At 35.5% G+C, this 15,462-nt stretch overlaps 1 protein-coding gene across 2 annotated transcripts; it reads left to right on the forward strand.

The window, feature by feature from the left end:
* Window positions 1-1,277: 1,277 nt before the first annotated feature.
* On the forward strand, window positions 1,278-13,743 carry LOC111370430 (potassium transporter 11-like). Of its 2 annotated transcripts, none has more exons than XM_022992125.1 (6): window positions 1,278-1,456; window positions 10,075-10,125; window positions 10,238-10,498; window positions 10,625-10,792; window positions 11,493-11,747; window positions 12,634-13,743. In XM_022992125.1, exons 1-6 carry the CDS (start codon window positions 1,420-1,422, stop codon window positions 13,659-13,661), a joined length of 1,800 nt encoding a protein of 599 aa, XP_022847893.1. In that variant the 5' UTR covers window positions 1,278-1,419; the 3' UTR covers window positions 13,662-13,743. The 2 variants fall into 2 exon arrangements, with proteins under 2 accessions (XP_022847893.1, XP_022847892.1); XM_022992124.1 differs by lacking the exon at window positions 1,278-1,456 and adding an exon at window positions 6,005-6,360 and having other exon boundaries at window positions 12,634-13,722.
* The last annotated feature ends 1,719 nt before the right edge of the window (window positions 13,744-15,462 follow it).

The raw sequence follows: 15,462 nt of genomic DNA on the forward strand, positions 1-15,462 counted from the left end.
AGTGCTAAAAGAAGCAATAGCTGCCAGATTTTTTAGCATCATAATTCAAACCTTATTTGGTGATCAGCCATATCTACGATCCAGATCAACTTCTACCCGTGAAACTGTGAGTATATGTTCAATTTTTTCAGTGACCCCACCAAATAACTTGAAAAAGTCAAATAATAGTAATGTTGAGAAAGATGTGCTGAATCAATAACAGCAAAATCCAAAAGATGTTTTGCAAAACAAGTGGGTAGTGTCGATAAACTAATCTTTTACTTATAATCATGACTGTCACTTCTTTGGCTGCTGGAGGCAAAACTTGTTATGTCATGTCACTTAAGCCAAGAATGGAAAGATCAGACTCTTTAATTGGCTTGAGAAGTCTTTTTTTTTCCTTATTTGCATAATCCAGTGAGACACCAGGGGAGATTCATTGCTACTAACTAGTCGAAATGAGGCTGTAACAAAGAAATAAATAAAATCGAGTATAATAACCTGCACCTTGTGTTTGGATGATCACTTGTTATTATTTCTCCTTCGAATGTTCATTTTACTCTTTTAATAACTTTGTTCTATTAAAACAATACTAAGGAAAAAATTTCATGTTATATGTTCCTTGAATGCTAGTAACATCCTTGAATGATGAAGATATTTAATGGTTCAGCACCAGTAACAGACAATAAAGGAGTAGAAGTGAGCTAATAGTAACCTGCAATATTTAGGTGCACCACAATTTTGTAAACAGTTGCATATTTGACTTCGATATATGGGAACACTTTCACCTGTGGAACACCTAGTGCTAAAAGAAGCAATAGCTGCAAGATTTTTAAGCATCATAATTCAAACCTTATTTGGTGATCAGCCATATCTACGATCCAGATCAACTTCTACCCGTGAAACTGTGAGTATATGTTCAATTTTTTCAGTGACCCCACCAAATAACTTGAAAAGGTCAAATAATAGTAATGTTGAGAAAGATGTGCTGAATCAATAACAGCAAAATCCAAAAGATGTTTTGCAAAACAAGTGGGTAGTCGTGGAGATGAAGAAATGAAGTAAATTTAGTTCTTTCAATCGAAGGCCTTTTACTAACCGTCTTATCCATATTTCTATATTTTCTGTGCATGTCTGTCATAAAGAAAGATAGGAGAAAAAAGAAGTTTAAAAGGCTTGACATAGACAATGATTTCATAAGTGTATTCATCTTTTGTTCAGGGGGAACCTTTGCTCTTTATTCTTTACTATGTCGACATGCTAAAGTGAAAACAATTCCCAACCAACACCGCACTGATGAGGAGCTTACAACTTATAGTCGCAGCGCATTCCGTGAGCATTCATTTGCCGCTAAAACTAAGAGATGGCTAGAGGCACATGCATTTAGAAAGAATGCCCTTCTTATACTAGTACTTGTTGGAACTTGCATGATGATTGGTGATGGAATTCTCACTCCTGCTATATCAGGTAATTACAGGTATTCTATACATTAATTCTTTCTTATATCTTTTGATGTGTTCATCAACAACTCTTGGTCTCTGCATCTAACTAGTAGATCTGAAGTTTTACATGATACTTTACATTTGAGGATACATGCAATTATCGCATTTCCTTCTTTCAATAATGCAATGTGACATCCAGGTTCAATAAATGCTACCTTTGTAGGTCTTATGTAGGAAAGGGAGTGGTGGGTGGTGTGATTTGGATGAGAAGTGTCTAACGATCTTTTGGGCTGAATGATCTTCCCATTCGGGATTCTTGCATTATATATGAATAAAGTTATACAAATATGGAAAGAGAATTTTACAGGTATGGTAAAGAATTATACAAATATGATTACAATATAAAACTGGTAAATAATCTTTGTCGATCTCTCATTGACATCCCCCCTCAAATTAATGCTGAACGATCAAGAAGCATCAATTTGCTGACTAGAAATTGGTGTTGCTGTCTCGTCATCGCTTTAGTAAACACATCAGCAATCTGAATATCAGTGGTGACTTGCGGAAGAGAAATAATTCGACTATCATAAGCCTCCTGTATGGAATGACAATTCACTTCAATGTGGTTAGTTCGTTCATGAAATACAGGATTAGCAGTAATTTGGATGGCACTAGTGTTGTCAGCATGAAATGGAGTAGGTTCAAGCTGAGGGTAACCAAGCTCTACGAGAAAACCTCAAAGCCAGACAATCTCAGAGCAAGCAGATGACATAGCCCAATACTCGGATTCAGCAAAAGATTTAGAAATACGATCTTGTTTTTTACTTCGCCATGAAATAAGCGCACTACCAAGAAACATACACCAATCCGTAATCGAGCGACAAGTGTCCATACATCCAGCCCAATCAGCATCATTATAACCTATTAACTTCAAAGAGGTATTGGTTGGAAAGAAAAGACCCCTGTCAGGCGTACCAATCAAATACCTAATACGATGCTAAGTGAAGATGTCGTGGAGCATGCATGAATTGACAGACTTGCTAAATAGCAAAAGAGATATCAGGTCGTGTAATTGTATGATAATTCAAACTGCCTACATCACCTTCTTCCTTGCGACTCTTCACATTTACCTCCAAAGGAGTGTCAACAACTTTACCATCCCAAAGTCCAGCCAATGTAATCAATTCCTCTGTATACTTATGCTGATACAAATAAGTCCTAGACGGAGTTGAAAGCACCTCTAGACCTAAGAAATATTGTAAAGGTCCCAAATCCTTCATATGAAACGATTCCTTAAGTGGTTTTTAAGGTGAGCTATCAATCTCGAGTCTGTCCCTGTAATAACTATATCATCCACATAGACAAGAAGGAGCACAATACCTGCCTCGCTAACTGAGATAAAGAGCGATGAGTCATATTGGCTCTGATTAAATGAAATTCCCAAGAGAGTGAAACGAAACTTGTCAAACCAAGCACAAGGAGCCTGTTTCAGCCTATAAAGTGAACGCTTTAGCTTACAAACATCAAGAGAGGGTTTGGAGAAGAGACCTGATGGAAGAGACATATAGATCTCTTCTTGAAGATCACCATGCAAAAAAGCATTTTTGACATCCATCTGCCACATAGACCAACCTTTAGAGGTAGCTATAGTAAGAACCGTATGAATCATGGTCATTTTTACAACGGGAGAAAAAGTCTCCTCATAATCCACACCATATTCTTGGCGATTACCAAGAGCCACCAACCGAGCTTTATATCGATCTAAGGAACTATCAGAGCGTTGCTTACTAGAGTAGACTCACTTACATCCAATAGGTTTGACCCCACGAGGACAAGAAACAATATCCCAAGTGTGATTCTCCTGAAGAGCCATGAGTTCCTCTTGCATTGCTTTCTCCCAACAAAGTTGGGTAACTGCCTGAGAATAAGAAGTAGAAACAGTGATATGAGATAAGGTTGCAGAGAAACCATACCGTTCGGGAGGTTTAGTGGTGCGAGTGGACCGCTTAAGATTAGTAGAGCTTGGAGAAGGATCAGGATCGGGAAGAGGCAGTGGGGTTGAAGACTGTCATCTCTGATATACCAAACCTGGCTTAAAACGTTCAATAGGACGAGAGTCATCCTCAAATTTACTAAGCAGAGCCAAATCAGAAGAGGACATGACATGCTGGTGGAAATAATACTGATTCTCAAAGAAAACCACATTGCGAGATATACGAAAGCGGTTAGCAACACCATTATAACAGACCAAACCCTTGTAAGCAATACTATATCCCATAAAAGCACATCGTATAAATTGAGCAGCAAGTTTATGACATTCATGAGGAGGCAGATGAACAAAGCAAACACACCCAAAAGTATGTAACATATCATAACTAGGATGTGTACTGTATAGACGAAAATAAGGCGAGTCAAAATTCAAATGTTGAGCAGGAAGTCGATTAATTAGGTATACAGCTGTGGATAGGGCTTCGACCCAAAATCTAGGTGGAACGGAAGATTCCAAAAGAAAAACTCGAACAACATCCAACAAGTGCCGATTCTTTCTTTCGGCTACCACATTCTGCTGTGGAGTATATGGACAAGAACGTTGAGAGATAATACCCTTTTGTTGTAAGAAGGTTTGACAATCAAGAGACATATATTCTCCCCCATTGTCAGACTATAGAATCTAAATGACGGCAGAAAATTGTGTCTTAATGTAAGCTACAAAAAGTTCTAAGAGTGGTACTAACCTCACTTTTAGAACGAAGAAAATATATCCAAGTATGGCGACTAAAATCATTAATAAACGTCTCAAAATATTTATATTGAGCATGTGAAGTGACTGGTGTGATGCCCCAAATGTCACTATAAATAATCTTAGAGCATTTATCAGTACGATTGCTATGTGCGGGAAATGGACGAGTCTTACTTTTCCGAAGTGTACAAGTATCACAATCAAAATTCAAATTGGAGAATTGAAACTGATCTTTATTACCAAAGAAACCACGTTTCAACAAATGAGACAAAATTAAAGTGTTTGGATGCCCTAATCTTTTATGCCAAATCTCATGGTTGAGTCCAACACTAATACAAGCCAAAGACATAGCGTGAGGAATAGTAAACTGTAATGGAAATAATCTTCGGACTTTAGGCCCCTTCGCGATCACCTTCCCTGACCCCTGATCCTGCACAAGACAACCAGCACGAGAAAAAAATGCATCACAGTTATTATCAACTAATTGACCAACCGAAATCAAGTTTGCAGATAAGTTCGGAGATACAAAAACATTATCAAATCAAGACCCAAGATCACCAACAGCGGCAATAGGAAGGGTACTGCCATTAGCGATTTGAATATGTTGTGAGCCAGTATAGCACCGAATATTATTTAATAAATCAGAACTACCTGTCATGTGGTTTGATGCTCCTGAGTCAACAAACCAACGAGAAGAAACAACAGAACCCTTATGTTGTAACCCCAAGGCAGAGAAGGCGGAAGCAATCATCTGTTGGACCATTTCTAGGGTAAGTAGAGGTTGACGAGTGCTAGTCTATGAATGTCCTGGAGTAGTACCTCGAATGTCAACCTCAAATGCTTTAGCTTTCCGATATGGAGGTTGTGTGGGACAGTATGCCCTGGTTCCTTACAATAATTGCAAATTGTCTAAGGACAGTTATGAGCAATATTACCGTATTCTTTGCAACGAAAACACTGAAATTTACCCTTCCCTCATCCTTGGACAGCATATGCAACATTGACCACATCAGCTTAGGAAATATCAGCTCCCATAGTAGCTTGAGTAGCTAATTGTTGCACTTCGCACAAAAGTTCACCCAGACACAAATCCAATGGAGGAACCGGATCACGATTCAATAAACCAACTCAAACCACTTCAAATTCGGGTTGTATTTTCATGAGGAATTGATCTGGCTTACTGACTTCCTAAACATCTTGTAGTGCTGATAATGCCGTCGCAAGAACCTTGGCATGAATTATGCCGAACTACTCATTCCACAAGTTCAAAAAGGCCAGAGTAATACTGCTCAATAGTAAGATTACCCTGTGTGTAATTAGCAATCTCTTACTCCGGCTGGAATCTTCGAGCATTATTGTCTTGATAATAAATACGCTTTAAATATTTCCGCATTTCCTTAGCAGCAGCAAAGGAGTGTAAATTATTCACCATGTGTGCCTCCATAGATCTCAAAATCTAGGAAATAATATGAGCATCTTTTATTTCCCAAGCAATGAAATCTTTAGCATCTTCAGGTGGTTTAGAAGTCCCATCAATATGACCCCAAAGCTCCTTCCCTTTTATGAACATCTTGAATTGAAATTCCCATATAGAATAATTTTTCCTATGAACTTAACACAAAATGCCTCGATCGACATGACTTCTCAATGTTAGAAAATCACAAAATATTTTAACCTTGGTCCTCAAAATACCCTAATCAAAACCCACTTTGAACAATAGCCCATTTATAAATCAAAACAATTGTCCGCAGCCCGCTTCAATTTATAACCACACAATCCACTCCAAGAGACCCAATGCAGTTACGAAGCCCACACCTAACGGATCGGGCCCAGTTAATAAAACCAAAATCACAGCAAAACCCAAACTGCTTCACAACGACCAAGAAAATGCAATCCCATAGAAGTCGCGTCGATCGCCGGAGACACAAACGAGAGCCGTTGCTGGTCGTCGCACACACAAACGGAGATGCCAATAACTGGATAGGTAATCTCCCACGTCGATTGCACACACAGTAACCACAGCAACGCTTCACACACAGAAAAGCTGGAGAATCTTAGACTCAACTCCGGCCACCTACAGAGAATCGACTCCCACCTGTGAAGGAAGTCAGATACCGTTCTTCCCGATTCTAGAACTCGAGATGCCACCACATGACTCAGTGACCAACGAAAGGAGCTCACGATTCAACAATCTCAGAGGTAGGCTCTGATATCATAACAATCTTTTTGGCTGAATGATCTTCTCATTTGGGATTCTTGCATTATATATGAATAAAGTTATACAAATATGGAAAGAGAATTTTACAAGTATGGTAAGAGAATTTTATAAATATCATTACAATATAAAATTGGTAAATAATCTTCGTCAATCTCTCATTGATAGTGTCATTAGCTATTATTCTAAGATTAATTAAATGTTTAACTTTTGTCCCCCTTATTAAGTTATTGGTGGTCAAAATGGAAGGAAAAGTGTGCATATACTGAGGGTACTTATATATAGCATCGATATATTTCAAGTAAAGCCCAGATTAACATTTAATATTTCATTTTGTTAAGGAATGAAATAAGTTAGGAATCACATATATTAGGCAAGAGTATAATTGTGGTTTATTATGTTTCTTTATTTTTACTAAATTTCTATACTTTTACTCTTAATTTTTCTATATAATGAAAGTGAGGACAGGAAGATAATTACCCTTTTCTCTCCAAAAGTTTACACCAAATATTTCTTTCTCAACACGGTATCAGAGAATAAGAATTTTTTCTTTTTCATGCCGCTACTGCTTTTTATTCTTCTTCACATTCTTTCTTCCTCTGTTCTGGTTTTTTGTCCCGTGTGCATACCTTCATGGTTGGTGTGTTGAAGTAATCAATTACGAAACTTGTGTGCTGTGTTATCTTTACCCTGAAATTATGCTCATCATTGTCGATTGAATGATTGATTGACGACACGACACTATCCAGTCGAGTCGTTGTAAAGTGTTCTTCTGGGTAGTCAAGTGATTGTGAAGTGTTCGTCGGCATTCCTGATGCAAGATAGTTAGTGGTGATATATGTATATCATTCGTAAAGATCAGAGATTAGCTTGCCGATATGTTTACAAAGTTGTTGTATGGTAATCGGTTGAAGTTCATTTGTTCCAAGTTGGGCTTATATGATATATATGCTCCAACTTAGGAGGGATCGTTAAGGAATGAAATAAGTTAGGGATCACATATCTTAGGCAAGCACGTATATTAAGCAAAAGTATAGTTGTGGTTTATTATGTTTCTTTATTTTTACTAACTTTCCATACTTATATTCTTAACTTTTCTGTATAATGAAAGTGAGGAGAGGAAGATAATTACCTTCTTCTCTCCAAAAGTTTACACAAAAAATATTTCTTTCTCAATACATTTCAAAATATGTGCATGTGTGTGAGCAGGGGCGGACCTGGGGGGGTTTGTAGGGGCAATTGACCCTCTAGATTTTGGGGAAAAAAAAATTTTTGCTTAGCTTTTTTTTATTAGAAGATACCCTATAAATTTTATTTTTGACCCCCTAACCCAAGTCGTCTGGGTCCGCCCCTGTATGTGAGAGCCTGAGCAGATACAAGATCTTTGATGGGTAAAAGATTTTGGTGGGCAACTTGTGAGTGGGTTCATGTTTGCCATGAATATATGTAAATCAGTTTTTCTAAGCCATAAAAGATTCCTTGTATAGAATCAAGCTATATTTCATATATCCTATACATTGAAAGTTGATTATTTATTGTAATCAAGAAAGAGGCGGCGATAGAAAATGATGTTATGATTGGCTGAAATTTAAAAATTTTCAAATAAATTCACGTCGCAAGAGGCTAAATTCATGACATTCACGACGATGAGTGTATAGCACTCAATGAAATAAAAGAACTCCATATTTTTTCACCCTAAAATGTCCCCCTAAATCTTTTTATATTTTCTTACCAAATAAAAAATCAACGCTTACATTAAAAAATATAAACTAACTGAACCATGATTGGAATAAGCAAAGAATACATATCTACCAATGAAAAACTAAGAAATTATTTAATGAATACTATTCTAAATAAATTTGACGACCAGTATTTTCAAACAACTGAAAGCTTTGACCGAAACACGCAATCAATAATACATCACTATATGTTATTGTCCCAAAAATACTATTTTGTATAAACAACAATATTCTATATCACTTCATTTCATGATCAGTGTGGAATCACATTTAAAGAGAAAAATTGATTAAGAATTATGAGGGTCCAAAGAAATAAAATTTAATCCATGCCTATATTTTGCTTAGTTTCAAGAATATACTTATATATAGATTAATTTATAAATAAATAAATTTTAACAAAATAATTAATTTTTCTTATATTTATGAATAGGTAATATATGAAAACATATGTGCAAATAAAAAATTTATTAGCTTAGCAAAACATATAGTATATAATGTCTCTAACTATTAAATAAGTAATTTTTAGATTTGATCAATACAAATTTTATATTATAAAATTTACTTTATTACCATAAGTAAATTTAATAAAGTAAATTTAGCCAAACACGCATTAAATAAATTGCCTAATTTAAAAATAAAATATTAACGTTTCATAAATGTCGTGAAAATAATATTTAATAATTGTAGTATCTTCAACAAGATTTGATTAATTGAGCATTGAGCTTGGGTTAAAATTCAAACTACAACTGGGCTAACACAAATATTTGGACCAAAATATTCTTAATTTTCCATATAGACTAGGGGGTTGGGCTGGGCTATAGCCTATCCCAGCCCCCTACTACCTCCGCCCCTAAATCGAGGTTTATTGACAATTAGTCCCCTTTTGTTGTTTCTATCTTCTTAAGAAGCAACGACAAAAACACCACGACACACAATTTTTCAGAAAAAGCAAAACTGATACAATACGTCTTCAATACATTGATAAAATAATAATAATTTTTACTTTTTATATTGTAAATTAATTAATTAATTTTTTTTTTTTTTTGGGTGAGTTAACAATGTATCAACAATGTGCTGATATTGTATCTCTCAGCGTATTGGAGTTAGCTTATATTTAGTGTAGTTGTAATTGATTATAGCTTATTTACCAAGATAGAACTTACCTGAGATAAGCTAATTCTTGTATTGAGACTATGCATATACCTTTGAGTTATATGGAATTAGCGAATAATTCTGCCACATTATCTATTCTCAAGTTGGTATAAGAGCAAGGGAGATTTTTGCAAATTTTCCGAAAAAACTTTACTGTTCAGCAATTCATTATAGTTTAATACTATAGATTGAACTCACTTAGATAAGGGTTTCAGTCTTATATAATTTTTATTACTTTTTGAGTTATATGGAACCAGTGAATAATTCCATCAATTAATCTATGCTTAAGTGTTGGCAAATGTGTCTCCCAGCATGTCGACGACGTGTTCAACTATACAAACAAAAACAATTTGAACTCGCAACTTGAAATTTTTGACACATGTCAGTATCCAACAAATGTATCTCTCAACATGTGGGCTATGTGTTGGTGACGTGTCCAATAGTACAAAACCAAAAAATAATTTGGACATGTCACCTGTTAGCCATATGCAGGTGTTTAACATGATGTATCTCCCTGCATGTCGGCAATGTATCGAACTGTACAAAACTAAAAAATATTTCTAACATACGTGTTTGACACAAACTCGCCGGTGCTAAAAGAGTGCTGGTGCATCCTAGCTATGTGCTTTAATCTAAGTACTAAAGTATGACCTTATCAAATTACAATTTTTTGGGGATAAATGTACATATAAAAAAGATTACCACATTTGATAGGGTAAGTTTTTGAATTGCTGTACTGGTACTGTAATCTTTAATTCATTATTTTTCGTTCTGGTATGAAACATTTTACCAAAATATGTCTTGCAGTTCTTTCGGCTTCTGGAGGGATCAAGGTGGACCATCCAAAGATGAGTAATGGTACTTATCTACTATCAGAACTTATGTTTTCAGTAAATTTTGTTCTAATACCATTCTTTTATTTGCCTTTTGGTTTTCCATTATGAGCCTAAATTCATTTTCTCTCATGCAGATGTGGTTGTACTGGTTGCTGTATTCATACTAGTTGGTTTGTTTAGCATGCAACACTATGGCACAGACAAAGTTGGCTGGCTTTTTGCTCCTGTTGTACTGCTTTGGTTTCTCATGATTGGAGGTGTTGGCATCTTCAACATATATAAATATGATAGCTCAGTCTTGAAAGCCTTTTCGCCTGTGTACATATATCGATACTTCAAAAGAGCAAGAAAAGATGGTTGGACATCTCTTGGTGGCATTATGCTCAGTATCACAGGTTTTTTTAATATCTCCGGTTCCTTGCCGTCCATCCATTCATCTCTCTTTAGTGCTTCCTGGAAATCTCTTTAATATTTAAAATTCTTGTATAAGCAAGATTCTGATTGCTGCTTACTGACTACAGGGACAGAGGCACTTTTTGCAGATCTTGGCCATTTTCCAGTTTCAGCTGTACAGCTTGCTTTCACAGTAATAGTGTTTCCTTGCCTTCTTCTAGCCTATTCGGGGCAAGCAGCCTACCTGATGCAAAATAAGGAGCATGTGATCGATGCATTTTATCGTTCTATTCCAGGTTAAATATGATACTATGTCTTCAATATACGATTTTCAGTTTTTTCAAAAATGAGTTTTTCATCACAACTTGATATTTGAAGCTTATTCAACGCTGAAAATATGTGAGGAGCAAACACTCGTGCATTATCTTTCCCGACTGAGATTGAAATATTTCAAGCATTGACTGCTCAAAAAACCCTTGCTGCTTTTTGACTAAGAGAAATGTTCTGTGGTGAAGGTAGTGTATAGACTGAAGATGAAAGAAGCATCTTCAGCTAAATTTGTTGTATTGGTTTCTGAATTCCATGTCACTCCATAGCTGAGTAGCTTCTAGGCCAAACCAAAAATGTATGGATGAATTATTTTAGTGAACTTGCATTATTTCAAAAAGCTTACTATGTCCTTTGGTTGGCACGGAAAATCAGCAGTGGTAAAGTTCCAGCACAAATTTTTAAAACACTTTTCTCTACTAATAGAGCAGTAATATGTGTTAATATAAGTGGCATTTTTCTATAGTTACTTATTTAAGTTTGTTACAATATGGTAAAATGCAATTATGTATGTTGGAAAATAGATGGAACCCTTTGCAAACATGAACAGAGACTTGCACATTTCAAAGAGTAGTCAAATGAGGGACTGTAATGTTCAGCTTGATATCAAGACTATGAAATTATAATTAGTGTAACTTGTGCTCATATATTTAAATTTTCATTATGCAGATGGTATATACTGGCCAATGTTTGTTGTTGCAACTTTGGCTGCTATTGTTGCTAGTCAGGCCACCATATCTGCTACTTTTTCAATAATCAAGCAAGCCCTTGCCCTGGGCTGTTTTCCAAGAGTCAAAGTTGTACATACATCAAAGAAGTTCCTTGGGCAGATATACATTCCAGATATGAATTGGATCCTTATGGTTCTTTGTATTGCTGCAACTGCTGGATTTAGAAACAAAAGCCAAATTGGGAATGCTTATGGTGAGTTTGCCTGTGTTATGCTCAATAAAGTTTTATTTTCCTCATTTTACTTTCAGCACCCAACATTATCTACTGTCGGTGCGCGTGCTTGTTCCAAGAAACCTGTTATCTTCAATTAGCTTTCCCAACTTAAGGTTTATATAGCTCATTATGACACTTGAATGCTTTTATCTGTATTTGATCTCTATCCAGTTCAATATTATTGTGTCAACATTTATTACGTTCAGAATTGGCAATGCTTCATGTCTATTTTACATGTCTGATTCCTTCTCATGTATAGAATAGGCAGCCGAACTTTATTTGAATTAACAGAAATGCTGACCATGCTAGTCAAATGTATCAGAATGTCATTCCTACGTTTCTGAATAAGTTCGTTCCTGTTTTATAGCATTTATTATGTCCTTACTTTTTCTCTTACTTGTATTTATTATTTCTTAAAGAATCTCACACTTGCACAGAATCCCGTAGCAATTTGTCCAATGTATATCTTCTCTATCTTTATGCACTATTTGAAATGGTAACCAATTGACAGATTGAAATTTATCTCGACATAATGTTTCCAAAATAAATAAATAAATACATGTATGAAATAAATGTAAAGCGTTATCCTTGAGTCAATACACTCATGTCTCATGCAATGTTGGTAACGTCTGCAAAAGTAGGAAGCTTTTCTGTTTCACTTTCTCCATCTGCTACTTATGGAACTGGCAAACAGCCTGGATGTCTCCTTTTAAGAAATTTGACTGTCCTGAGAAGAGATTTTTGAAATGATACTAAAACTGAACCAAGTTCGATTTGGCTTTCATTCCTAATGAACTATACATCAATTATCTTTGAGAGACTAAAGACTAAAGGTGTTTCAATATTATTTCTTATGTGACAACAGGTACTGCTGTCGTGATTGTCATGCTCGTGACCACTTTTCTCATGACGCTAATAATGTTACTAGTTTGGCACTGCCACTGGATTATTGTCCTAATCTTTACTGGCTTCTCTCTGGTTGTGGAGTGTACGTACTTCTCTGCAGTGCTTTTCAAGGTCGATCAAGGTGGTTGGGTTTCCCTCATGATTTCTGCTGCCTTTCTCGTCATCATGTATGTCTGGCATTATGGTACAATCAAAAGGTATGAATTTGAGATGCACAGCAAGGTCTCAATGGCTTGGATTCTAGGGCTTGGCCCCAGCTTGGGGCTGGTTCGTGTACCAGGAATAGGGCTTGTGTACACAGAACTAGCTAGTGGTGTACCACATATTTTCTCACATTTCATCACCAACCTACCAGCAATACATTCTGTGGTAGTCTTTGTGTGTGTCAAGTACCTTCCCGTATACACAGTTCCGGAGGAAGAGAGATTTCTTGTGAAACGTATAGGACCAAAGAACTTTCACATGTTCCGTTGCGTTGCAAGATATGGTTACAAAGACCTTCACAAAAAAGATGACGAGTTTGAGAAGAAGCTCTTTGACAATCTCTTCACATTTGTTCGGCTTGAGTCCATGATGGAAGGGTGTTCCGACTCTGATGAATACAGCTTATACGGACAAGAGACTCAACAGTCAAGAGATTTTTTGTTGAAAGATAATGTCCGTACATATACATCAAGTAACGATCTCTCAATTTCATCGGTGGACTCCATCGTGCCTGCCAAATCTTCAATGCACAAGACCGTAACATCACCAGGGCGACAGACGGAGTTTGATGAATTGGAGTTTTTGTCTAGTTCTAGGGATGCTGGGGTTGTGCACATCCTTGGGAATACAGTAGTTAGAGCAAGTAGGGAATCTAGGATTTATAAGAAGATAGCTATTGATTATATATATGCATTTCTTAGGAAGATCTGCAGGGAAAATAGTGTAATTTTTAATGTACCTCATGAAAGCCTTTTAAACGTAGGGCAGGTTTTCTTTGTGTGAATTGAGTTTTGTTGACAGTTGAAATCATCAAATTTGATTATTAGAACTTGACGTTCTTGAAGATTGGTATTGTCCTTGATCATGATGTAGTATCATGATGGTACATCAAGTGCATGTTTGGCAAAGGTTAAATTATATTTTAAATTAGTCAAACTTGTTTTTTATTTATACATTTTGAAGAACCCACCAAGGATGAATCTTGGACAGGACTACAAGTCGGACTAATATGTATAAAATAATAATAATAATAATAATAATAATATTTACTCAAACCCTTACTCCCCCACCCCTACTCTAATACATTCTTGGACCCACAATTTGTTAAAGCATGTTTGAGAGTTGTTTATAATCTTAACAATTAATATATAGATAAAAGTATTGTTTGATAAGTGGGGTGGTACTTATGTTTTTCAAAAAATGTGTGAATAAAAAGAGGTTTAAGTGAATAAATGTAGATTAATAAATAGGTCTCGAACAAGGGACTCACTTTATTCACATATACAACTTATAATCACTTAAAAACAGCCCCTCGGGGTATAGTTCAATGATGCGAAAGACAAGAGTGATGTTATCTCACGCCTTGCTTGCAGTCGCAGTATGTTCGATTTCTGAGATATGAAATTGGACTCCTTATAAACGCAGTGTACAATCAGCTCTTGTTCTCTGACCTGTTGAGGCACATTCCGCAATTTACCTCCCTCACAAAAGCTCTAGGGACGGGACGGTGGGGGCCCTCAAGGCTCAAGGTCGGGGTTCAACCCTTTTTTTTTTGTTTTTTATAATTACTAAAAAACGAAGACCATGCTAGTTCTTAATTCTATTATATACAAACTTGCAATCTCGATTTCTACAACTTTTATCTACAATCATATCCCATTCATCTTCTTCCAGGTTATCTACAACTTTTCTCGACGGTCATAGCCGATTTATCTTCTTCCAAGATAAATACTTGATTTCTATGACATTCTTGAACACTAACATCATTTTCTTTTTATTTCAGAATAATTTAATGTGATTACATGACATGATATAGCGATATATCCAATTAAATGAGTTCAAAGTGTTCAATATTTCTACATTACTATTATTATGATGACATTGTAATGTCATATAAACAAGATGACAAACACTACTTGTGCTACTTTTCATATAGTGATATCGATTTGGTAAACTAGAAAGAAAAGAGAGAAGAAGAAAAAGTTAATAGACTTGTATGTATTTTATTGAAAATCAAAATCTCATATTTATAGGAAAGAATTAGGACTGCAAGAAATACAAAAATTACTCATAAATACTATTTTATTTACAATACTCCCCATAGAATAACTATTTTTACAATAACTATCTCTTCAAAAATAATTTTTGGCAAAAGCTCGATTGGACAAATACAAACAAATGAAAAAAAAAAGGATAAATAATTTGGAGTAATAAAATACTGACTCGTTAAAATCTCATTGAGAAAATCCAATGAAATAAAACTTGAGAGAAGAAAAAAGAGTACATTTGCTTTCCCTGATATCAATAAATGAATTTTTTTTATTGAGTCATTCATGTATTGTACATCAATGTTTTCAATATCGCAAATTTTGGTAAATCCTTCAAGCATAACATTAATATTCATGCCACATAAGTTTGCTATAATTGCATTTAAATTTTCATATATCGTCAAAATGACAACATATAGACTTGTGATTGCGTCCACCACTATCTTTACAAAATTTATTATGTTAAGAGTTGTGCATTACATACTACGACTTCATTTTTCTATTTTCATTTAGCGAAAATATAAACTTTTAGGTTT

This window comes from Olea europaea, chromosome 21 (genome assembly GCF_002742605.1).
Source record: "Olea europaea var. sylvestris chromosome 21, O_europaea_v1, whole genome shotgun sequence".
In the NCBI taxonomy this organism is placed as follows: Eukaryota; Viridiplantae; Streptophyta; class Magnoliopsida; order Lamiales; family Oleaceae; genus Olea; species Olea europaea.